This window comes from Hyalella azteca, unplaced genomic scaffold, assembly GCF_000764305.2.
Source record: "Hyalella azteca isolate HAZT.00-mixed unplaced genomic scaffold, Hazt_2.0.2 contig13457, whole genome shotgun sequence".
Taxonomy (NCBI): Eukaryota; Metazoa; Arthropoda; class Malacostraca; order Amphipoda; family Hyalellidae; genus Hyalella; species Hyalella azteca.
In genome coordinates, this window is record NW_025943380.1 from 531,637 (window position 1) to 559,558 (window position 27,922).

The following is a 27,922-nucleotide window of genomic DNA, read 5'->3' on the forward strand; positions in this document are numbered from 1 at the left end:
TGAAACGCCGGTAATACCGTTAACGGTAATTTTTCTAAGAGTGCGGGAAGATCAACGTTCCAGACAGGTCTGGAGCGTGGTCTGCTGTTTGGATTACGATCAACAGCAACTTTTATTTACAAGCTGGCAAAAATGTATTGATAGTATTTTATGATTCAAGTATCGATTCATTATATTATTACAATTTGTTTAAATATTCCAACAGTATTGTACGTATATAAACACTGAACACCTGCAAGTTAACATGCACAGCACAAATAAGAAAAGGCTCTACGCTTGCTTAACAAAACTTCAATTACAGCGAAGCGACTTATTCAACCCTGATCAATAATGTGCTGTAATACAGCCATCGCTATGTTGTGTTATGTACATTGTACAGAAGTCTTTATTGTAGACCAGGATCTCGAAGCATACAAAAGATGGAAGGCGTTGAGCAAGTAAGAATTTTCTTACTCCTCCATAGCAGAACTATCTGTCTGATGTTGACCAAGTTAAACCGACTTTGTATGAAATTTACGTCATTTTATCAATAGGTAATAATAATCGGATAATAGTACCATGACGACGGTCTGAAGCTCAGTACCTGAAAATATTGTTGCATACTGGAAATAATAGGTTACTTGCTAGCGGTTCTTTGACTCAGTAAACCATGCTACAAAAATAATCAAGTACCCAAATCAGCAGAGATTTCTCTAAGACAGGCCGTTAGCAGCATTTGATGCCTTCCATTTTTGATAGGGTGCAGAGTAAATAAAACGCTAATAATTTGTGAGTGACTTAGCAGCGATCGAATACGCTTTTCTTTACGAAATCTAAGCTGGTGAATACACCATCGATGCACTGGAAGATCTTGGTGAGTCACCATGTAACTGAAGGTTTCTTCTTGCGGTGACATGCCAGACGCAGTAGAGCATTACAAACATCAATGACAACCTCGTCGATGACGAAGATGCGTGAGTTGCAGTGTTGCAGTACGAATAATCGCAAGCACAGACGATTCTCGTGAGAATGACCGTTTCGGTGGTCTCGCAAGTGTTCGTCAGAGGCATGTCTTGGGCACAGTTACGGTGGTAGCTCTCGAGCTCTCCTGCAAGCAACAAATAAATTACAAGAAAGTTAGTGTGCTACAGTTTGAAACTAAAGTACGTATACAATGCATCTTTATTTGAAAAAAATCTCAGAAGTGATATTTCGGCCATTAGACTTTCGGTTGATTTTGCAATTGTTCGAAGTTTCTGACATACGATGTATGCACACAAGCCATACGATTCAAAACGTAATTAATTATCTCGTTGGCAAAATCGTCCTATAGCAAAAATCAACATTGAGAGTGACCGGCTTCGATAGATCAAAAATACGTAACGCGTCATCGGAACATATTTGTTGATAAATACACGTCTCAGCCGTAAAGTGGACGCTATCTGCCATGATGAGACCGGTGCCTTGCAATACCCGCTTGTGTCTGGGATAAAACAGAGGCTTGAGCTCACCGTTCACGTCGTAAGTGGCGACGCGCTCGCATCCAAACTCGCAAGTTCTCGTGTTGACGACGGTTTCGGTGAAGTTCGTTTCTGAGCACAGGTCCAGGCGACTGGTGTTGCTACGTGGTGCGTAGCTACAGACGAAGCATTCCACTGCGCTGCCTGGAAAATAAGATGAAACAAAGGAATTGTTTGAGTCCTTGGAACAAATGGTTCAAATCTTTCACAAGGGCTGTTATGGTGGGAATTGTCACCACTTTCGCGAGGGAAAATTACTGCTCAGAGAGTGCCATCGCGTGCATATAATTTGTAGAAAAAAAAACTCAAAAGGAAACTGGTAGTCAAAGCGGAAAGGAAAAACAAACACAGGAAATGTTATGCGCACAAAACACGCAGCCTTGCCCGCTAGTTTTTCAATTCGGCGATGGCGATGGATGACCTTAAATGCTTTCACGGTTACTGGCACAGAAATATAAAAATGTTTGAAGATATAATTGTACAAGTATACTGAGCCTAAAACCGTGTTGTTTAGAATATAAAACGATGATTCTGATATCGATTACTTTCATTACTGTCTCACTTACAATCGATATCGAAACTCACTAAAATTCCTTACCACTGATGAATGAGGAAAAATAAAAGTAAACAAATTCTGTCGGCTCAACTTTCGTTTTTAGTTTGAAAATGAAAACAGAATTCAATGAAACGTCGATGACTGTTGCGTGCTGAAACTTCAGCACCAGGGATTCATTACAAAGATGACAAGTTGGTGAACAAGCCATGCTGAACATGGGTCGTGAACAAGCCATGCTGAATTTAAGCATGGGTCGACTCTACTCGAAGCTTGGCACGGTCTCGTTTTTATGGGGGATTGGCGAGACAGAAAACGACTCGGTTTACGGCGGTATCGCGTGCCTTCAGTGACGGACTTCGATGTCTGTCATCGATCCGTAGAGGAGAAGTGGCGCCGCCCGGCAATGATCATGCAACCGGACGCTGAATAGCTGTTGTCGCGCTCCACGAATTACGATTATCTCTAGCGCGCCCGTCCAGGAAAATTAAAAGAGTTAATCCGCAGAAAAATAGAAGGATAAGCGTTGATTTATAGCGAGGGAAAAATGAGCCCGACTCACGGTGATTTTGCTTGGAAATCGTGTCAGCAGTAAAAGCAGACAGATCACCACAGGTATTGTTTACGATTTAGTGCTATACAGTACACTGTACAGTTAACATGAAGCAAAAGAGCTCGAAACATAAATCCCGAAAATTGAAAAAAAATGGGTTCAAATCAAGATATTTTGTCATTCAGCGGTGAAAAAAAATATGAAATGTTGGAGGGAGTCGACCACGCCATTCAGAGATTCTCAAGAAAATTAATGTGAACTTTTGAAGCTGAAAATCATATGAGGCTAAGTAAGCCTTATCTGCTAAGTAAGCCTTATCTGCGGCTAAGTTGGCACACACAGTGATATCAAAAACACAACAAACGGTCACAAAAAGCTTAACAGTTTTTATCGAACATCAAATTTTCACGCTTACACATCATTCGCTTGTGAGGATCAGAACATACACTTTATTGATATTAAAAACTCAAAATTATGTAACACTTGCTTGCATTCATCTTTGACACAAGTAAACTTTAATGTTCCTCGCAAAATTTTCCCGCTATTGCAGCCGTGAAAAAAGAGAAACTTTGTTACTGATAACCGCACATTCTCATAATATATACGCTTCACACTCCGACATAATGATATTTCGTTATCATATTATCGACATTAAAAGGACATGAACTACTTTGTTGTGATTAAAGATGCTACTGCGCTCGAGGCGAAACAAACTAGTGACGACCAAGAACAATTAGCCTTGATTTTATAAACTATTAGTTTTAGAGCAGATATATATGCTACCTGATGCGATGCTACTCTTTTCTGGTGTATGAAAATCTACCAAAATGAACATAGCGATACTACTGGCACAATATCGAATAGATTCAAGATAAATGGATGAATGCAGGAAAATTTAAGTTTCGATTTATTCCGAGAACTTTACAAGATACAAACAATTCGCAAAATTCCCTAACACATGACTGATAAGAGATATGTAAATGATCGTAAGTACGTATTTTCCCGCATGTTAACAATATATATAATAAGCAAGCATTTTTTAAATTTATGTTTCCGGCGAAGTGGTGGAGTTTTAGCACCTGCCAGCCTGGAGCCTCAGTGTCGTGCGTGGCATTTCTTCATCGATCCCATGCATTATTGACGTACAAGCGAACTCTGACAATACGGCAAGCTGCTGGCGATGTATCCGACGAATGTATGTCGAGGTGTATTAGGCAATCGACTATCAATTCGGTATTATCGATCATCGGGGACATATCGGCCAAGAAAAATAGGTCTTAAATAGCTGAAAAATATTTACCATCATTATTTCAATGAGAATGATTTTAGAAAGCTCTTCATAGAAATAATGAGTGACTTATACACGGTCATAAACTCAAATTATCCAAATAAGTCCGTAAAAACACTTGTTTAATTGCACATCGAAACGATTACAAGTTCTATTACTATTTAATTTCTCCATTAATCCGTTAATGGCAAAAAAATGTTAGCGAACTTCTGAGTGGGGGACGCGAAACGCGTTTTCTCGCGCAATATTTGTCACAACAAATTCAGGCGGTGATGTATAGGGGTAAAAAATCTTAGGTCAAATTCTGCGAAAAGTTCGAAAGTATAGAAAACTCCATAAAGTGCAATAGGTTAAAAAATATAACTCAGTACTCACAGCAGTGAGTGACAGAGAGCGCATTTTCTCGTCGACGAAAACATGAGGTCACGGACAGACGGACGGACGGACAGACAGACGGACATGGCGAGCGCAATAGTGCATTTTTTCCATAAATGAGAAAATGCGCTAAAAAGGGTTCTTTTAACGTTTGATTTTGTGAGTTATAATATTCTGATTCGAAAATGTAACTTCCATCAAAAGAGATCATTTGGTTCAATATTAAGATGATTTTATTATTATTGAGTTATCTTCATTTTTTCTGCCTAATACTTTATTCAATAAAACATTCTCTCAGACCGTTGTACATGAAATTTAGGTTTTAATTTGAGACGTCCACAAGTTGGAGGAAAGAAAAGTATGCCCAACGTAGGCGACGCATTATTTTGGGTTAGCCAAAAAGAAGTTTGCCATTAAATGGGAAAATTTCTATGATTAAATTTTCATCTTTCGTCAAACACCAAGTGGATAAAATATCCAAAATCAATTCACAACGTTGATTTTGTTGATTGATAGCTGCGTCTACAAAAAAATGCAAAAAATGCGAAGTTTCTTAGGATAGGTTACGAATACGAATGAAAAATTTCAGTTAGAGACTGCTATGTCTATTTCCACCATTTCGTAAATTATTAACATTGCAACACAGATTTTAACACAAATAAGCAAATTATAATCGCTCTACTTCTTATTCTGTGTCTCAAATTGTTGGAATTTCAAGCGCAGTAAAATACAAAAGGCTGCATTGGACGTCGGATCAAGCCGCAGAATGGCTGTAGTCTCCACCTGTAAATCTCCTGATAGATCCATCAGGGCGCGATGAATCTTTGATTAGGGATATTAGTGATCGGGGACGAGGAAATGTTGGGGCCCAGGGACATAGTGATCGAGGGACGGGGAAATGTCGAGGTGCAGAGACGTATGATCGAGGGACGGGGAAATGTTGGGGCCCAGGGACATAGTGATCGAGGGACGGGGAAATGTTGAGGTACAGAGACGTATGATCGAGGGACAGGGAAATGTTGAGGTACAGAGACGTATGATCGAGGGACGGGGAAATGTTGAGATACAGAGACGTATGATCGAGGGACGGGGAAATGTCGAGGTACAGAGACGTATGATCGAGGGACGGGGACATGTTGAGGTACAGAGACGTATGATCGAGGGACGGGGAAATGTTGAGGTACAGAGACGTATGATCGAGGGACGGGGAAATGTTGAGGTACAGAGACGTATGATCGAGGGACGGGGAAATGTTGAGGTACAGAGACGTATGATCGAGGGACGGGGAAATGATAGATGGGGTACAGACTACAGAGACGTAAGAAAGTTCACGTGGCGTTCTCATTACACATGGAACCTGGAGTTCTCATTACACATAAAACCGAGAGTTCTCATTACTCACTTTCTGTGGGCAGGAGCATCACGAGGTGGAGAAGAAAAAATACTCCAATGGAGGCCGTGAGCGATGACCGGCCAACAGCCATCTGAAAGTAATGGGAATATTATGCACCAACTACGCATGAATATAGAAATGAATGAACTTATAGGTGTCAGGACAAAAAAATATAAAAGAATCAACTGCAGTATAAATGCTAACATGGTCGTAATGAAATTGATGGAAAAGTTTAATGAGCAAAATTAAACTCTTCCATTGCTCGTCTGACGTCTCTATCATAAAGTTGAAACATGTTATATTGTTATATACGTAGGTATTACACTAGGTGAGCAAAACTATTCAGCTGAAATAAACCAAATTATCATCGCTGCCGAAATAGTATCGAAAATTTGAATTTGGCAGAAACTCGTGATGAAATTCTACAGTTGGCAAATTTTACGAAAATTATCGAGAAAAAACTCGACAGCAGCTCGATTATATATAGTTGAGAGTATTACCGGAACCAACTTTTGATATACTTATTACTATTAATTAACTCTTTTGATTCACAGCTAAAATATTAATAATTCATTGAACAGAGATTTCGGTGAGAGAGGATCAGCCTTGAAATTATAATATTAATAATAATTGAGTTAGTTAAAAGCTTAGCTCAGAATATTTGACGAATTGAACTCTGAATAAAAATACCGAAACTCATTGGAATGCGATCGAGTTTGCAGGCACTCTACAAGTTGACGTTCTACTTTGTTTAAAAAAATAGCGGTGATTTGCGGTGCAAATTTGTCATAGTAAAGTAGAAAATCTAAGTCATGCATTGTTTTCTTATCGCCACAGCCAATACACAATTGCATCTTTCTCGATTGACTTGGACATTCAGACATGAAGCCGATTGCATCACGGAAAAAAAACTTTTACAAAGCCCTTAGTTGTCTTTCGCCAGTGGCAACAAAAATATACGTTACGTTTCTTCTCAACTCGCGAGGGAAAAGGCAAGTGTCGATGCAATCTTGAAGCTACCGAACGCAATCAATCCTGGGGCAATCAACAACAAAACACGAGGCGTTCGTTCCTAGAAACTCGAACGACGATGGAGTAAGATGATCTTTTGAAAACCAAGCAGTAACTTCAAGAGATGAAGATGGGGCGCTTTAGCTCACTAAAAGCCTTCAAGAAATACTAACCGCACGCATTACACATCTAAAAGTCTTCCTATTTCAGAACGAATATTCTGTATATAACCAAGCGCCGAAGATAAAACAGTAGACAGTTTAAAGCATTAAATATTTTATAATTCAAGGAAGAGACGCGTTGTATTATGCATATTTGATATGGCAGATGATCAAGTAGCTACCACGAAACGAATTCCTCAAACATGGAAAATACTAATGAAGATTTTACAGTATTTCAAAATATTAAAAAGCTTCACAACTTTTTTCATCAAGTTTGAATAACTTGTTTAAATGAAGGTGAATGCTCGAAATATTCAATTGAAACTTATAAAAAAATACGTTCTATATAGTAATTTTCTATTCTCCATCAGTAAAAATTTAATTAAAGATCGAGGTTGAAGTTGAAATTAAAGACAGTTTTCATGGAAGTCACCAGGTCACCACAGTATACTTAACAGCTATTCAAATTCAACTCAAGAACAAAATTCTGTGGGTAGTCGTATTTTGTTGAACACTTCCCAGTCGTATTTGTTGAACACGTTCTCACATCTCATATGTTGAATACTACTACCCTCACAAATATTTTGTTGAAACTAGGCAGAATTGAAGGCGAGATTTGTGCTAGGTAGTTTAAGAAATAAATTGTACTTGGAGATTGGATATAAAAGTCTTGCCATACCGATGGTGCATGAAATCATCTCTGTCGATCATATATTGCGATGTTATTTCTCATACTCTCAACAAGGATAAGTAATAAGATGGTGATTACTAAATTTTGAGTATTTATTCAGATCTGAGAAATGAGCAACCGGAACAAGGCCATCCGAAGATTTTTTAAACTCTATGCCAACTGCAACAGGCGCATTAGTTCCGAAAAGCGACCATAGACGACGAATCAAATGCCCAAAAACAAGGATGATAATAAATAAAAAAATACGAACGAAAATCAGTGTTCGATAGAACATATTTCAATTTCAAAGCAAGTCACACAAAGCAAACACACATTATCAGGAAAGTCATCGACCATAAAGGAGTTGATGATGTCACAAAACTCCACGCTGGATAGATCTCGGCCCAGATGAAGGCGTGCGAGAATGTCGGCATTTGGTTCTCCACGTTCAGGGTCGTCCGGGCCATGAGCTTTAATAAAATGAAGGCAGAAATTTTTGAACTAAAGAATTGCAATTAAACTTCCAAAAATTCCAGCGCTCACCGTAGAAGACGAAAAATTTCCTTCCCTCAACCTCATGTACAAGTCCACAGACATTTCACCCCCATTTCTATATAAGTGCAGAATCCAGTTAATAAAAAAATATAGTCAATAAAAATAAACAGGTAATGATGAAAGATAAAATTTCCAAAAAAAACTGGCTTTGATTTTACGAGAATAAATCAACCCAAAAAGTAGTCGGTTATTTCAGATTAAGCCTATTTAATTACAGTACTAGTGGTTTGACGGCGGTGAGTTATTCTCTCCCTTCTCGATTGCGTGGTTATAACTGGTCACAGTTTATTTCGTAAAAGTGACATTTAATGTGAATAAGATCTCCATAATCATCTTTACTTAGTGGTGAATAATTCATGTAGAGGCTCCATGATTATTTTCTCGCAGTGAATAAATAAGACTCTGGAATTCAAGCTCCATTGATTAACACATCACACACACCAAGAAGGTCGCTGGTGCTCCTCACACTCATGGTACGCATGCCGCACCCACAGAACACAGGATGTCCAATAACAAGCCAAGAGTGGCATCATCACGAGCACAAGCTATGCACTGCGTGTGCTTCATTGCCAACCCTAATATTTCTTGATGGCTGAAAAGCGCATAAATCAATCTAACAATACAAGGATATTTTTAAGAAGGAATGGCCATTCGAAATACGCTAAATCGAACCTGAGACTGCTAACAAAACATACAAATACAAAAATTTGACTAGCGTGCTTAGGCAAGACAAATCGTGAGATAAATAACTTCAGAATGGAATTGAGTCAGGAGTGAAATAATAAACAACAAACTATGCGTAGTAAAATTGAATATATTCATTAAAAAAGGACGAAAGAAGCTCTACAGGATGCTAGAAGCGTGAGGGCAGAGTGGGGAATGTAAGCAGCTTAAGGTAATAGGTTCTAAAAGTGTCGCACGTGAGGTCATCAGAACCTGACGTAAGTACGTTGACGAGTAACATAACGTAGTGCAGGGACACGGAGTTATTACGGTCATGGCCTGTAAGATTACGAAACCAAAGTATACAGGGCTGTCCAAAACAATTATGTCGATCAAGTTATGGTACGTTGCATTCATTATTAATTATAAACGGATTAATGAAAGGGAACTATCAAGGGGGCGGTCCACAGTCAATTAAAAATAAAAATAATACTAGCCGCAAGAAGCGAGGATTGCACGCAAGATTTTGTTTCGTTTCAAAAGCAATAAACTAATATAGTATAAAACCACATAGATAAATTACTAGATTAAGACGCATAAAATGGATAACGGTAAAATAAACAAAAAAAAACAACGATGTGAGAAGATATACATTATAATTTCAGCAACATCATCATCTAAAATACTCAACGATGAAGTCAGAAAATGGATTCAGGAGGATAGCGATCTTTCATTCAGGAGAATGGCTAAGTTGAACATTTTTTCTGGACAGCAAGAAATGAGCCCTGTTTCTTCAGGACTGTTCTGGTCTTCAATTTCCAGCGCCACACAGAAGCAAACCTCAGTGCGTGTGCTCGGTCAACATTACCGCACCCGATTTAATTCCACTCGTTCTAGAATGCAGTCCGCGTGGAAATTAAAAGAAAGTGTTAATAAAGCAGCACGCTCTAGTTATAATCGGACAATTATATTCTACTAAATTGATTCTCTTCAGTTACACGTACTAGTATATATGTATACCCAGAATAAAGAAGTGAAAGAACGGTAGCACATTTTTTACAGCAGTCATAACTTGAAACGAGAAATCAATATTTTTATTTTATTACAGTACCAAGACCCCGGAAGTTATTTGAATTGACTCTCAAATTATGAATATTTCTGACGGCGTCGACAGAAAACAAGGTTTGAACAAATTTATTCAACGTTTCCAAGCTGAAAAAGGTCCAACGTTAAAACCATCGAATCAACAAGAGTAAAAATAATGAAACAGCATAAATGCTCTGATTTGACTTACAAGAAAAAAAAATTATTCATGGATTGTCCAAATGTACTCAAAACACGTGCAATATCATCGAAATTTTGGAATAAGTCAATGGTAACAAAACAATCTGAACAGGAGACGCAGCCTGTATTAGATGTATATACTCACATTTAAACGTCAAAATATGAAGAAAGGTTCCACTGAGCAGCATAGAATACCGAGTTCTAAACGCTGTATTCTGTCAAGTCATCAGCCTCGAGAGTTATCTGAACGACCATGAGACTTCAACACTTATATACCGAAGATAGAAGGGAACAGCTTGGCTCATTTGAAGTAAAACATCGACGGGATCACCTAAAGAGCTTCGATAGAATGATCAAGAAAAACATACGATGGCAACTTCGCGCAATTCGTCGACAGAAAAAAAAGCTTTGATGATTTCGGATCAATAAAAGGGAGTCTCGACACTCGTTATAATAGTCATGAATAGATTAGGGTTTGTGAAAATGACTTTAACGAGAACATTTTATGGGAATACAGACGAAAATAAAACAAAGTGCACAATCTGAATTTTGCAAGAGAATTGTTTACGAAAGCACTGCAAAGAGATTTTAATTGTCGATCGCCCCTGTATTCGGCAATCGAATTTATACCATCTTATTCGACTGAAATCCGCGCCTTAACTTTTGCTCGACTACATAAATTTACTGCACTGATTATATCGGAAGGGAGTAAGAAATGAGAAGGCAGAAAGAGTAGGTTGTCAAGGTAACAGACATTCTAAGCAGATTGGTGGCCTTTCTAATCTCCCCCTATATATGCAAGTTTATTTTCAATCTCTCTTTCTAGCATATAAAAATAAAGTCGATTGCTTTTCTTCATCCCATTTGAATTCTCCCTTCAATCAACATCATTTCCGTCTTGATCTTTTTGCCAACAACTATCGTTATAGTACCATTACTTATTGATTCTCCTTCGCGAAAGGCTTGAGCGACACAAGGTTTCGCTTCTCTGCTCTTCTTGTCAGTCGAGGCCACTGAAAGGCTTCGCGCAGACAGCCTCGCGTCATGTCACTGAACAAACACGAGTCACTGCGGCAAGGAATTGTGAACATTCATGGCGTCCTTTCACCATTTAATGATTACCATATTAATGATTACCATATTAATGACGGTATGAAACGAAGAAGCAGCAATTATCGACCAAATTTCACACTATAAAGAGTAGTTCGCAAAAAGGAACGCTCAACAGGATGAACCAAAAGAAAGATGCTCAATCAGCTAAGCAAACAACTTGAAATTTGTTGAACCCTCAATGCTTGAATTTCAAGCATATCTCGACTACCTAATCATGTTTAGAAGAATCATATAATAGATCATCGTTGAAAATACACTAGATGTTGCGTAAAACAGTGAGAACACGTAATTTTTCAGGCAGTAACTTTCACGGCGCCTCATAGTTAAAAACTAGAACTTTTAAAAAAACTAGAACTTTTAAAACTAGAAACTAGAACTTTTTTTTAAACTAGAACTTTTAGAGAGCGGCCAGAGTGTCCACAATTAGGAAAAGTTTCGAATGAAACCAGATCCAGTAATGATGTTATACGAAAGGTTCATGTCTCAGCTAGTTGATAGCTTGCTATTACATTTAAACACAAATGCAATCAGTATCAGTAAAAAATTGTAGATTCTATTCTTGCAGCTTGAAAGCCGTCACCGCCGGGCAAAAAGCCTTCGTCGTGCGTCCAGACACTCCGCGTTTCCAATCATTTAATTTCGCTAGAAATTTGACAGTGGATTCCTATTACCACGTACATTTCAATACCAATTCTTTAATCTACGAATCAATGAGACAATAACTCTACAGAAATAATTTTATTTTTGATACTCTAATAATAATTTCTCGCATTTCGACGAAAACCTGCAACATTTTTTAAATAATTATCAGTTGTGATCTGCGAGAATGAGTCTGACTATTTATGATTGATTGAGCGATTTACCTGATGATCAGAAACTAAAAACATACGTTATTCACTGAAGAAAAGTTTTAATACTTACCAACTAGGACGAAAATGAATTGTTTTGCTTGATCCAACTTGAAGCAGACCACTCCTAGCTCGTTGCACAACCAGATTACCCAAAATTAAACTAAATTCAAGAATAACCCAAACTCGAGCAGCGTCAGCCATGTTGAAGCTCCGCAGCTTAACCGGACAATATAGTCTGCGGAATAAACGCTCTCAATGCTTGGCTTATCCGGTCCAATTTCACGGCCGATCGACAGATCACCTGAACCACACGAGTCCGTACGGGGTTCTGCATTTCAGGAAACGCGAATCGCAAGTGAAGAGATCATCCGATTTGTTACGACGACTCATTGTAGAGCTTCGGCCATTCCGCATGGGAGGAGAAGCGGATGAACGAATATTAAGTCTCGTGTAGCTCAGTTTAAAGGACTGCAAATTACGCAGCAGTGACTAATCCTTTTGTGCTACCACTCGAAAAAATCTAAAATCGGAATAGAAATGTTGATGCAAATGCGGGCAAAAAAGCTAGAGGTAACTTTCTTCTCCGTTTCAAGTAGATGACCGGTTATAGGAAGATGATTAGACTTAATTTTATTTTTCGGTGAATTGTCACTTGTGCAAATTCTTTAGCCAAGTTTGCATTGACTTATTTTACGGATGATCGGGTGCAAAGTTTGTTGTTTTTGTTTGCTTGTAGAATAATTTCTTGAATTATTCAGAAAAATAAAATTCAGTTCAAATTCCAAACAGATCGATTCTTTCAAACAAGTGTTTTAAAATATTTGCAGTCTTTTCCCTATTTTTTCATGGATAATATTGTTTACAAAAATCTGCAGGATTAATCAACTACCTATGCAATTTACCTTTCGATGCTGCTATATGCTTCACCTTTCGATGGCCAATTTAGTCATTTATAAAAGCGTATAAATGTTGATTCGCAAAATAAACAGCTCCCTGTAAATGTCACTCATGTAGTAGAAATTTTATTAATACGTTCATACTAACTAAACTCATCTCTGGGAGTTCATATATTATCCAAACATCTCGTATGACGAAACTTGTTCGACAAGAAACCTTGATAGTCTCCTAATAACTCAAGTTAGTTAGTCCGACCCTGGCGCTGAAGATTTTATTGCATACCTTGCATTATTGAACTCACGCCGGTAGGCACTTACAAAAGCCAGCAAAGCCAGCGGCTGACTAAACCAAATATGATCGCTCATATTTACACAGATCTCGGCTTCTCCTGCTCAAAAAGTAAACGAGGGACCAGAATGGACGACCATCAACATAGAATCAAAAATTCACTAATGGATATATATAGTCAAATGGGGTAAGACAGGATCGCAGCCTTCATGGGGTAAGAAAGGACCAGCCCATGGCGTGCATTCTAATTGCACTGAATTTAATTTGACAAAAGAATATGTTAGAGCAATCATTGCCTGTCATTTCAGTGTTTGTTTCAACCCTCTTCTGCAAATGTTAGATGCAAAATGTCAGAGTTGTAGCTTAGAAGCCTATTGCATAGATACACCTTGTGATAGGTTTAGGATTTTTTAATTATTCATGGTATAGATGCTACGGGCTTGTTAGTGATTTCGGTCCTGTCTTACCCCATCTGACTATATATATAACATCTTTGCTGAATGGCTAGGGATTTGGGCGAATCTTTGATCTTCAGAATTAATTTTTGAGTGAGAGGCATTCAATGAATCTTCTCTAAAGTAATGGCCGCGCTAAAAGCGTCTTGCCAATATCCCTTACTAGCTAATAAAATGTAACGAATATATTGAATTATGATAGATCTAAGCTATTGGACGAGCATTCACATTTTTTTCATCTACGATAAGAGAACGCGTTCAGCCAGCATTCTTCGTTATACCGTCGCGCGCCATAACTATACTGTGATGCATATCCAATAGAATAATGTCAAGTCGGTAACTGTTGACAGACAACAATTATTAATTGGTTAATGCAGCCGGATTTTACTTTGGTTGACAAATTGTTCTCAATACCAAAAACGATTTTATTACAGCATGTGCGCGATTTATCAGCTTCTATTGCTCATATTATTTCATTACTGAATCCATAAATTACGCTTTTTTATTAGCAAACGAACATAAAAATGCTCGTGAATCTCTATCATGTGTTAAGTGATTAGTGATTAACTGAACTCATGTCTTTTATGAGATTATGAAAAGCAAGTGAAAAAATGGAGATCAAGTGAAGGGAAAATAGACTGAATCACATAAAGGTAACAAGAAAATGATAAGTTCAGTAATATACGACAAAAGCTGTCGAAAAACGTCCACAAACTGTTAGAGCGATGTCAATTCGGCAAGCAAAAGTTGGTTCAGATTAGGAATTATTCGTCGAGTGTTGCCAAATAGTCAATGCATTGAGTTGTCATGAAAATTTATTGAATAAAGTAAAAAAGGAAGCAAATTTCAAAGCTATAGTATTTACCCTCGACAAACTAAAATAAATGTTGCATTGACTAACCACCGGTAGAAAGAAAAAGTATTGTCAAAATTACGAATGAAACCCGAGAATCATTCACTTTTTCACAAAACACGAGCCTGCATAAATAAAGAATAAAGTGGCAAAATACTCAAGGCCATGCACAGCTAAATTTTCTCAAAAGAAAGTATCAACAATGGGCACAAGCAAAGCTGCAGCGTCGGGTCAAACAGGTTGTCAGGAACTGCAGTACAAACATGGTTTGTGTACAAGACTGAGACAAAGCGCTCCCTTGAGCACCGTCTAAAACGATACGATGGCCTTCATCAGCTCCAGAATTAAGGGCACTTCCTTCGTCCATTCAGTAAAAGCTTTTGACATGAAACCATTCATTTAGACTTCGTCCCTTCAATAAAAGCTTCTGACATGAAACCATTCATTTAGAATTCACATGCGTTCGACTGGTTACTGTGCTTTGTTTGGTGCAAATTGGATTCGAGCTTAGCTTCCCTGTGGTAAGAAGTTCGCTATGCAGAACCCAAGTCGTGGAGTACGTAGACGAGAGAGAGAACTGAGGGTAGTAGCGTTGCCAAATCAGAGTTTCATGAATGCTACCTTGAATTATATACGCCGTACAAGCCAGCCTGTTACGCTTACTATTCCAAGTAATGGCAAAGATGAAACTCTCAATTGAAGCCAAGTCGAAAATTTAAGCTCGAAGGCGAGAACACGTCACTCAGGTTCGGTAACTTAAGCATTTATCGTGAATGTATTTGCGTTGTTATGACCGTAGTTACCTCAAGAAACGTGAACGAAAACGTTATGATGTTGACAGTTTTTCCCACATCACGACTGAGTGGAAATTGATGGGCATAAGCACCCAATTTTCTGAATTGCGATAGAAAAATCGCTTAGCCAAAAACAGTTATATCTACAGATATTAGGGCTCTTAAAAATTATTTTACAGGGTAAATGATTTTTGACAGAGAATCTATCTAATTACTCCAACGAAAACTTTGTCACTGACACAATAGTTATAGATTACTCAACCTCGAAAAATGCTACATAGACGTCCTTGTAGATCATGGATGCATATAATTTGGAACGTTTCTCAACTAATTTAACCATCAAAATTGCCGACGACAGCAGAAGCTCTCATCTCGACGCTAAAAGACGTGACATTTTTGGTGACACTCATCGAGCAGCCAAATCCAAGAATTTTGTCGAACAAAAGTATGGTAGTCACTTTAAACGTGAAAGTTTAGACCACGAGCAAACTTCGGAGCCTCGGGCGGATTGGCTGCAGATACGCAAATTTTGGAATTAAGCTGTAGGCCTGGTGGTGCATTTACAGGCTTCACTTCTGCGCCCGAAACGTCTGAACTTATGAGCTTTCACTAGATTTTTATCCAAACCTCAATTATATCTAGGGAAATAAGTGCTCAAAGTCACGTGCACGAAAAAAAAAAATTACAAGGAAGATGGTAATATAACCTGTAAGAAATGAAGGCCTTGTGAAATAAATAAAACAAAGAAAAATCCAGAGATAAATAAATAAGATCCTGATGTTACGTATAAGAACTGAGTACCGCTGCGAAGAACTAAATTTATTCCGTGAGAATTGATTTCACCGAGTGCGAATTATAATAAATCATGCAAAAAGGAAAGGTCGACTACGATCAAATCAAGCATTGTTTTACGCATCTGAATTTTGAGCATCCAAGAGCTTGCTAAATGTATAGAGATACAGAACATTACCCAAGTTCTAAGATTAATAAATAGGCCCCAATTTTGCTTCTCGCCAGCAGTCTTCGTCTGAGCCCCCGAGCAACAATGCCCTACGAGTTGTCACTTTGGGAGGCCCGTGTGAATGCCTCCTCAAAGGGATGGTGAGCTCGTGCATTGCTTCGTTGTCTTTGAAATGTTAGAACACAGCTCGAGCTTGAATAATTCACACTTCAAATGATTCGACGGCATTCAGATATTTCTGCATTCCGAGGAGGAAAGTCATGCGGGTTCGATGTTCGCTTCTATGTCGTCTCACGAAGTTATAGTCAATTTTAGAATTACATCTTATATGCATTATACGGTTAGCGGAATTGCACACGTGAAACTGCAAATTAATCATTTCATGCAAACCCCAAAAAACTAAGTTCATAAAATCAATTTGAAAACTACCGCAGGAATCGTATTAGAAATTTGATAATGTGCATTTAAATTTGGGCTTTTGACAATTGTGCAGCGATACGCAACAACAAATCTCTATGATCGTTATTACGTCAATTAACCAATTTCTATGAATAAAAATTGGCAGGTAGCCAGGTGCTGCTTAGGCTCGACAATTCCAGCAACTTGTGAATCTCGTATCTTGTTCACTGGTAAAAAAAAATTGAATGCTTGCTAAAGAAATACATCTTTAGTTAGATTTTATATTGGACACTGAACTCACATTTAACTCCCGTTACAAAATTTTGGTAAAACGACTAGTCTCTAGAATAAAATGTATAGGTAGCAAATTGAAAATCGAATTACTACATATAATGATCGAATCCTTTCTAGTCTTTAAATGCTTTAGTATTGTCCCACTGAGAGAAAATTTTTCGTTTCAGGAAAATATCTCGCCATGAACAGTATCGTGGATACGTACCTGTGGTGTCGGGCTTCAAACATACAAACTTTGACTAATAAATCAAGATTTTTAGTCCTGATGCCGTACATTATGAACAATTTAATGAGGAATATCTTTCCAAAAACAGCTATACAATTTTGGACTTTTCGTAAGTAAGAATTGTTCTTAACTGGCATGAACTTGACAAATTTAGCACTTTCTATAAATTAACGAAACTTCATTCCAATTCATGCAGAAACAACAATTGAGAAAGCCAGCTGAAATAGGGGAAGATTAGCCTTGCAGTGCTAGTTCGACCTTTCAAAAAAGGTTCCAACTTGCTGACTCGTAATGTTCTTATATAAGCCACACTTCAAACGGCGGGTACAATTTTTCCTCCAAGAAAGAACTTCAAATGAGGTAATTAACCAGCGAGACAAAATTCCCACGCTATGAAAGCGTTTCAAGACCCCAAAAACCCACAAGTCTGAGAATTTTCCCCGATATTCTCCCAGGCAAAAAGCAAATCGGGCAAAAAATACCCTAAGTTATCTATTATTGAGGCTCGGTTATAAGAGCGCCAATGGTCTTCATTACTTGAGCAGCTGCCGTTGACGCTGGCACATGAAGGCAAAGGCGGCGACCGCGCGATCAGAGATCAAAGTTGCCTTTATTAGTTTTTGGCATTCGAGCAAATTGGACTTAAGCACGTGACTCGATTGATATATGATCGTTTGATTTGATATACCGTACGTGAGAATAGAATCGAAATTTAGCACACGCGAGCAGATGTGGTACATGGGACATAAGATAGCAGGTAAATATTTGCTATCGGCGTCTTTTCCTTCAATATTCAACACTTGACGTCTGAACGAATATCAAATCTACTCGTACAAGCAAAAAGCAGAAAATTTTTGGGGACATAAATTTCTAGAATAATTTTTCGTTTAGATGAAAGGCTCCAGAGTTAATTTCATAAAAATATTACCTTTACATATAAAGGCAATCATACTAGTTCAAATTATCTAACCTTTCCTGCGGAAAAAGCAACTAGAAATGACCGACGGAAAAATGCATGGCTCTGAATGCAACGGGAAACCGCGATCTTATAAGACACTAATTTGTTCAATAATGCGATAGATATTCTACGAGACCAGATCGGAGCCGATGTAGCGGCCCACTCTGTGACATGGGACTTTTGTGCTCGAATAATAAGATAACAAAGCAGTTCGTGCGACTGCGACAGACATACATATACAAGGCTGTAAAATGGCTCCCCGCGCTAGTTTCGGTCAGAAAGTAAGGTGTATTCTTTTTGCTTCCATCAAGGTCTTAAACTAATTCTATGAACACATTTTATTGCCAAACGACATCCAGGCTATGTTTAGGATCTTTTTTGAGGATAGCAGAAATTTTCGTGAAGTATTTGTTTGCACTAGATATATAGAAGTACGGTATGTTACAAAATAACATATATATTTTACGCCCAATTTGCCGATTCAAGTACCGGTAGGCTGTTTAAACATGCAAAGTACTCTAAAATGAAAATTTACCAGTGACCTAATTTCATGGTAATCATATGTGTCTTGTTCAGCATGAATAATATTTCATGTTAATCACATGACCAAGTTTATAGAAATTAAGAAAAACTGTCACGTAAATACCTCTTTTCAATATAATACAATTATTTGTCATTCATTCTAAACGATTGCACCAATATCAACTTTTTTCTAAGTAATTAATGCTCCAGTAGTATGTTATGATCCATGGTGAAATGTATACCTATGCTGGATAACTGTGTACCTACTGATAAATGTATACCTACTGTATACCTACTGGTGAAATGTATACCTATACTGAATTTAAATTTCAAGAAATATGTGAGAGGAACTGCTCCAATGAAGGATGGCGCCAGCAAGCGGTCGCTGTAGGACGCTTCATGTTGGCCGCGGCGAAAAGCTAACACGAGTCGCCAAGAATGCGACGCTAATGGAGAGGCAGCGTCGACCAGCAAACACAAAGCAGTTTCCCACGAACAGCTGCAAATTAATGTAAATAATCATAATAGGGGATTTTTAATGTCATGCTTGGGAGCTTTATAACGGTTATTTTCCATTATATATTCGCCGGTTCAGACATAAAAATTCCAAATAACATCTGCGAAATGAAGTAGGTTCTCAAAATGGACGGCCGTGGAAAGGGAATTCATTGACATACCTGAGAGTTAATAACTACTATTGTTGATGATGCATTATGTTTCCCTGCCGAACATCTGCGCAATGACATAGGCAGTCAAAACGCGCGAATAAATTCAATGGCATGTAAGGAGGTTTAATAAGAAGCGAGGGCATTCTCCACGGTATATTGGGCTGCCACAAATGAATTGCCTCTCAGGCTAATAAGAGGGACGACTATAAAAAAGCAGCAGATGATAATAATGACGATGAAATCAAAATGACGAATGAAAGGCCTGCGCTTTCGCCTTCCCTCATTAGAATTTATTGCCTGTTGGCCGGATGGATCATCATGAATTCTTTTAAATATAAAAATATCGCATGCGCATTCACATTCAAATATTAATAAATACAATTATTAAAGGAAAACACGCTCAACGCAAGATGTAATAGTATTCGCGCCTGATTGAGAGCAAATTTTTGAAGATACTACAGTGAATCCACCTCTTCAAAATGACTGACGAGTTATTTTATTTTCCCAAATTACCGAATTTAAACCAAGTTAAACAATGCAATTCATGAACCACAATTCTGGGGTTTACAAATCGAGATTTATTAAACTAATTAGAAATACCTCAGTTATTCGCTTGCATTTCAGTAAGAAATATGCTTAATTAGATACCAGACTTAGTAGTCATTGCAATGCATGCGTAGGTATGCTTTTTGTATTCAAGACACTCAGATATATTAACCCGATCATAAAGATACAGCTATCAAGAAATGACAATCTTCGGCACAAATCTAATATGAATAATGAAAAAAAAAAACACATTTTGTAAGCATAGGTAGTCTTTCAGTAGGTATATAATTAAACACCCAAGTTAAATAGCAAATTTCTGCTAGCCATTGTTAGGACGACATATGAGACCATCTTTTTGAAGGCAGGTCGTCTCGGGGAGGCGCCAAGGTGCGGAAAATTCAGCCATTCTATTGTGCAATGTTTAGAAAGCACCGAGTTTATGTAAATTTGTCTCGCTGAGCTTCCAATTGGGCGCGACGGATTAAAATTCTTAGGATTAGACGCCGCAATATTTTTTCCAGGCAAACAAAATCTAAGTTGAGCGTTGTGTCGGCACAAGGGTAACTTTCCCTTGACATTAAACTTTGATGTACTCTTAATTGAAGTGAACAATCACTTAGCCTAATTTGATGCAAATTGATAAGTAGAAATAATTTGATACAGTTGGTTAAGGGTTTTCATGATTGAATTTAGCATTGAAACCCATTTTTACTTTATGTGCAGAGTATTTGTGGAGATCCGACAAGAAAAATCAGTTGAATCAGGCATCATTCAAATCTAAAGTCGCAAAACAACAAAATTGAGTACAATAACTTACATTTTGCATGTCCCCTTCATTTAATATACGCCCATTAGGCAGTGAATGCATCATGATTAGGAGGAGAATGCGGGTCTCCATTGTGATGGAGGTCTATGTAGTTTGTTTCCCATTACGCACTCTATAGGTGAACCGCATTATCCCATTAGGCACACAAGGCCACATATACATATACATATACTAACACAGTAAACAAATTAAACTTATTATTTTATAACTGCCGTACATACGCACTAACGTAATCATCAAGTAATCCCTAATGCTTTGATAGACCGTACAAAACCTGGAGTGTAAGAATTCGTAGATAACTTTAATAAAAAAAAAGATCGGATTAATAAGAAACATATATATATGAATGCTATCCAAGTGGAATAAGTGAACAAGAAAAATAATCAACTTCGCCCATTTTCCCGGGTTTGTCAACAACGAGCACTAATTCACTATTATTACCATAATTAATTTTTTTAGACCATCAATGCACCAGCCCAGATTTTAACCATAAGGAGGCATTCAGGATCATTATAAAAAGTCGTCGATTTCTACGAAAAAAAAGACCAAGAATAAATTACTTATCCTCAACTAACCGCGGGAAGAAATTTCAATCGAATCCAATTACAGCCAATTTTAATTTAATTCCGTTTTACTTATTTTTTACCCCCCACCGTTGAGGAATTTTATTGTCACTTTTACGTCCAACGAAGTCAGATGAATCTAACCAACGGTAATTTTGCAGCATATCCGAGGATGAAAATATAGCCATTACTGCCCTAATATCTAAATTTGATTCACGGGGAAAACAGCGTCCAACAAGCTAGGCGAGAGACACACAACAAAAGAATCCTGCACATCGACATCGGCGCAGTGGTAATTAACGAAACAATGCAGCGTAACCTCAGCACGGTCATTATTGAAGAAAAGTTGTAATGAGATCTCGTGTGTAATATTTTTAGAAGAAAAATTGTGACTTCACACATATTGTGTGACTTCAGCGTAATGTTTTCAGAAGAAAATAAAAAATAAAATTCTGTGACCTGTATATAATTGAATTTAACTGAAAATAATTGTACATACTAAGGTATTGCCGCGAACTGCATTCAGTAGAATTAACTTAATAGGAAACATAGGAACTAGTACGAAAACATAGGAAACTTGTTTTTAAATAAGAGGCTAACCAAAAGCTAAGAATAACTTGTAAAGATGAGGATAACTTGCAAAGTAAATATCACACGCGGAACGGTATACAATTACAGCCAGCGGTTCAGAGTAGTTAAAATCAAATGATTAGAAGTCAGAACTCATTTTCGAGGCTGGCTCCCCGTCATTAACAGGTTCAATCAGCGCTCTTGTCAAGCGCCATATCGAAAATCTTTCATATACTAGATGCATTGGGAATCTGTCGAATTCACAAAATCTGGACATCGCACTAGAAATTCATGACATTCTGACGAGCTGAATATAAATAAAAATACTCGGACTACGATTACAATAAATTATTTTTCTATCAAATTTTGAGGAAGATCAAACAACTCGTTCAAATTTCAAATTTTAATAGTCAGAAGAGATTTAATTATTGATTACCAAAGTTATGAAACCTTTGCTACAGGAGGGCTCACGAGCATTGACAAAAGGGAATTTTTATTGAGGATTTAAAGCGTTATAAAGTCTATCGTTGAACTGATCTTAATCCATGCTGACTGCGCTGTATCTGCCAACAACCAACTTTTTCCTCTTTAACAAGAAAACAAGAGGAAATACACGTACATTTTGTACTAAATACACAATTAAAGTAAGAGAATACAGTCGTATCAAGGAAGCTTCCGCATGAAATATTCAAATATTAATTAAGTGAATAATAAATGCTTATATACTTTAAGGTGGAAATGGTAGCAAAATTTAATGTTCGATTTATATGACCATAAAATTTCAACGTTATTTTTACCCATCCTCCAAGTAATAAACAGCATGAGCAATAGATGAAAAGCTGCCCTAACAACTAAAAATTCATCATTTGTTCACTTTGAATGATTAATGATAACAGGACTCAGTATTAATTAGCTTTCCTTTCGCTATGTTCGCTCGAATGTTGATTCGACAAGAAGCTCGTCAAGATGAATAAAGTGGACGTGGAATTGTATAATTACTTAATTAGTAACCTTAGTTACGAAAACCGCTACGTACACGAAATCAAAAGCGCTTTGAAGAGGAGCATATCATTGGTTTGCCTATCATCACAATCATCTGACAAAAAATGTCCGTTAAAACATGTAGATCCAACATGAATTAGAAAGTAGTTGTTGGATAATGGTATTCGCGGTATTCCGCAAGCGATAAGAAAAATAACGTAAAGAAAATTTGCGTTTTTCCAACGGGATTAATTCAATTAGAGTATTTGATGCGCTTAATGAGGTGCCTAGAAAAGTTCACAGGAAAAACTAGAGCTGGAATCACTTTGGAAATAAATTTCTTCCATCAAGGGAATCAAGGAGCGTCGTACACGAGGAGTATTTTAATACGATGCAGTTTGCGCGTTCATTTCACTAACGAACTACACGATGCCTGAACACGAGCTGTTTAAATGATACATGAATTAGTGAGCGCTGAGCACGTACCAATGTTCGAATGACGCCGGTTGAATATAGAATATGCGAAGTCTTTGTGTTTTCGTTAATATCGTTAAGTGTTACCTATCACTGATAACAATGTAGAAAATCGTTGGAAAATGCGTAAGGCAAATTTTACGTGATACAGGAAGGGAAAATGTTTTATTCATAGCACCAACTCGTCAAAAATCTGGTTTTTCTACTCTCTAAGTCTTAATTCGCATACTTTTAATCGCATTTTGTCGCAGAATTTTCAGTGATTTATTGAAAAGAAAATAATAAAAAATGTCAATTGATAACAATTTTTAGTTTCACAAACGAAACACGACTCATTGATCAAACAACCGAAGCCCAAAGTACATTGAATTATCTTTAAGGAACATTGGCAATTTCGAAAGAGCATGAAGGAAGCAAATTGCTTTCGTTCATTTCAATGTCATGCACAACAACGCGTCATTCATTCGTCAAGTTTGCTTCAATTTGCAAGGATGAAGATCGAACTTTACTCCCCTGCTTGCCGCAAGAATACAAGAAAAATTTGCAGAAGTTCATTTCGCGACTGCAAACTTTCTTAATTGCTAAATAAATAGAGTTCTGGGCTTCACTTCCACTTTCCGAGCGCTAGTGATGCCATTCGTTCACCTCGCATTAGGGTATGGCAGAAGATAGTCGAGAAATTGTGTGAACGTAGAGTCTCTCATTTATATATATGCATGTATGACTAGAAGACTTCTTACTCATTTACGAACTGAACTATATTCGACGTTGATGCGATTTAATGATTCTTTGCATTTACCAAAGAAGGAGCAAATGGTTTTGATGAGGACCTCTGGTTATGTTTCCAATCCAACGTGTATACCTGAGCAACGCTGTTCGCGCTGCGGAGTCGAGGCTCGTGAGAAACTCTTGTTAAAAATCAACTTTAAAGTCAAAAATGTACGAGAGAGAATTAACTAATAGTATCTATCATTCGCAATCAACATAGCTGCTTTAGTACCGAAAAGAATCCTGACTCGATTACACTGGAGGAAATTAATCTAATAAATATTTGAATGGCCATTTTTTCGAATGCGGAACTTCTCGCGTTTCCCCTATGCAATCCGGAAACCTTTCACGTTTTCCGTTAGCTGCTTGGTTTTGAATGAGACACATAATAGGCTGATAATCTCAAGTTCCGGTACATTAAGCTTTTCGTGTGATAATAAATATTTTTTAGAAGATATTAAAATAAAATCGATCAAATCGCTTCGTTTTAGAAAGTTAACAAAAGTCAATGGTACATGATAAGGCACCGCATATTATCTCTCTCATAACTACCGTGATTCAGGACTGCGACATATGACGATTTCAATTTATTTCGAGCAGTGACAAACTCTAGAAAGAATCCGAGGTAACTAAAAATATAATAATATAATTTCCAATATGTTCATCTAAAATGCACAAATTCGGGTCACAAATTTTCAAGCAGTAAAGATAAATGAAACCACGAGAACGCGTCGCGGAAGAACGGAACGAAGAGTGAATATACTCGTATGCTACAGCTATAGGAATGCCGGCAGCGCGGAGGCGGTTATGTTGGACAAGATGCGTGAGAAATTAGGTTGTCTACGCTGGTCGGTCGCGCATCTGCCACAGAACTTCTCCCTACAGGTAGGTTCAATTCTTCCTCTCCATCCCATTTCTTATACTTTCCCTCCACCAAATAGCAACGGTGAATGGTAAAATAATGAAATAAAGTCATTGCAGCCTCCACAATTGTTGGGCAACGAACTACGGGCGAATATTGCAATCGTGCGCAGAAGGTGACAGACATTTGATAAAACTACGGATATATGGAGCATGGACACTAACAATTTACACTAAAGATGTAAAATTCAAGCGCAAAATACATGTAACATAAAATTATATGAGAGAAAATACTTTTAGAAACTTCGTTGATAAAACCCGGGTAAGCTGAAATAACATGAAAACCTAGGCTACAAGCACAAGTCTACAACCAGAAAAAAAAACATTTCAGAAAGACCGTAGTGGAACTTGGAAGTAGGAAGGCAACAATGCAGATCCGTTAGAAATTAGAAAAATACATACATTTCTTAATTGAATTGCTAAAAAAATTATCTGGTAAAATTCGTGAGATAAAGCAATATTGTAAGTTCGTTCAGTGTCACACAACTCGTGAAACTCATCGTGAAACCAACCATGCGTGAAACTATTGCCAGGAACCCAGGATTGGCTCCCTATAGGCTAGGTATGATAGAATAGAATACCTAGAAGTGTCGGCACTGAAGAAATAGGCCCATGGCCTGTCCCTGTTGCAGTGTTGCCGATTCTTATATTTTTCGTGACTTGATTGTTGATTCACAATGGATCCGGCCTTTAGAACCCGATCTTTCCTAACTGATGATTGATTGAGCTAGCTGCTGGACTTATTGCCTAGGCATTTAAGACTGAATAGGTATATCACATATGCTCCTGCATAGCTTCGTCTAACTCAGTGGTTCCCAAAGTGGGCGATATCGCCCCTCTAGGGGCGGTGGAAAGATTTTGGGGGGCGTTAAGGAAGAAAAGGGCGATAGGGGGGCGATAGGGGGGGGCGATAAGGGGGCGGCAGTCCGAAATCAAAGTTCGAACGTTTGTTTGACGATATGTACACTACACGTGCAGCTCATGGCTCCCAGCGATGGTTTTTTACCCAGATCTCTTTTTAGCGCATTTGCTCATTTATGGAACAAATGCACTAGCTAATGTGCTCGCCATGTCCGTCCGTCTGTCTGTCCGCCTGTCTGTCCGTCCGTGACTTCACGTTTTCGTCAACGAGAAAATGCGCTCTGTCACCCACTGCAGTGAGAACTGAGTTATATTTTTTAACCTCTCCTGGGTTTACGTCTCCGACAAATTAACGGCCGGACTCGCGGCGGCCGGTCACACGGCCAATTCCCAAATTCAATGTTCAAGGAATATCTCTCAAACTAATAAACTTAACTTGATGAAACTTGGTACACGTATTCATTAGGACCTAACGGTAATGTAAAGCTCGTGAAATTTTTTTAAATTTTGCCTTCAATTGTTTTTGCCATGGTTATATGGAAATACGCGCCGAAATTCACAGTGATCAAGGAATTTCTTCCAGACTACTGTACAGATTCGAACGAAATTTTGAATTTACAGTCCTAACTACCGAACAGTGATGTTTAGCTCGCAAAAATTTTTTCGACTGTCATTCGTGATTTAGGCAGCAAATACGTGCTTACATTCGCAGTAATCAAGAAATTTCTTCCAAACTACTGAACAGGTTTGAACGAAATTTAGTATTTTAATACCTAACCTCAGCAACGGTGATGTTTAGCTCGCTACAATTTTTAGCGCATTTTCTCATTTATGGAAAAAAATGCACTATTATGCTCGCCGTGTCCGTCTGTCTGTCCGTCCGTGACCTCAAGTTTTCGTCGACGAGAAAATGCGCTCTCTGTCACTCACTGCAGTGAGAACTGAGTTACATTTTTTCGCTTTGCCTTCGTTTGCGAATTATACGGCGATACGTAAACGGCTCTTGGTTAAACCAGCCTGTAGAAAAGCCGGTCGTTCTCCCTATATCTGTATAACTTGCGAACGAAAGCGAATAAGGAAGTGTGAAATCAATAATGACGATGAAATGAAAAAAAAAATCTCGCAAACGAAGGTAAAATCAAAAAATTTTTTAGAATCTAAAAACACCATTTGGTAGTTAGGAATGTTTATTCAAAATTTCATTCAAATCTGTTCGGTAGTTTGGAAGAAATTCTTTGATCACTGCGAATTTCGGCCTGTATAGCAATATAACTCACGAATGAAGGTGATATTTAAAATTTTTTCGCATGCTAAACAGCACCGTTAAGTTCTGATGAATACATGTTCCAAGTTTTATTGAGCTGCGTTCATTAGTTTGGGAGATATTACTTGATAATTGAATTTGGAGATTGGTCTTGAGACCGGCCACGAGTCCATGCCGTAAATTTGCCCGAGACGTGCTTGGTTTCTAGTACTGAAACAGTTACAACAGCTGAAAAACATATTGGTTCACTAAATGGGGTTCTATTTGTGAAAAAAACATTTGTGTTTAACCTTTATCTTTTAAAATATCAGCGTACTAAATTTCAAGAAAGTGGCGTATGTCTGTGGGGGGCGCTAGAAATTCACTAGGGAGCCAAAGGGGGCGCCAGCCTGAAAAAGTTTGGGAACCACTGGTCTAACTCTAGTCTGTTATAAAGAGAAGGAAAAGAAAAGAGAGAATATAATCATTCTCGCCCCGCAATTCTAATTGATTTTTCACAACTCAATACTCATTCGAAGATATTGTAAAGAAACCTCAAATATATTAGTTCAATAACCAAATATACTAACCTTCCAATCAACTGATGCACGCTGCCTGTAAGCTTCTAACTTCGCGCCCAGAAGCCAAGTATCAACGGTACAACCTGGGATAAATCACGCAACTCCAATCCCAATGCAGGTAAACACAAGCACAACCTGACACAAATTACATGCGCGGCTCGCATTAAAAGCGTAATTGAGATAATCTTGTTTCAAAACAACAATTTTGAATAATTTTATCACGAGTGACAAGATTCTAACCGGCACGCACGCAACCAGATTCATTGTCTACAGAAAACTCTTCGCACAACCGTACACCGCCATG

At 37.9% G+C, this 27,922-nt stretch overlaps 1 protein-coding gene across 2 annotated transcripts; it reads right to left on the reverse strand.

Moving 5' to 3' along the window:
- Nucleotides 1–27,922, reverse strand: LOC108672505. 2 transcript variants are annotated; one of them, XM_018160184.2, is made up of 4 exons: nucleotides 27,628–27,922; nucleotides 5,671–5,752; nucleotides 1,491–1,643; nucleotides 1–1,087 (listed from the first exon to the last, which is right to left on the reverse strand). In XM_018160184.2, exons 2-4 carry the CDS (start codon nucleotides 5,750–5,752, stop codon nucleotides 813–815), a joined length of 510 nt encoding a protein of 169 aa, XP_018015673.1. In that variant the 5' UTR covers nucleotides 27,628–27,922; the 3' UTR covers nucleotides 1–812. The 2 variants fall into 2 exon arrangements, with proteins under 2 accessions (XP_018015673.1, XP_018015672.1); XM_018160183.2 differs by lacking the exon at nucleotides 27,628–27,922 and adding an exon at nucleotides 7,837–8,138.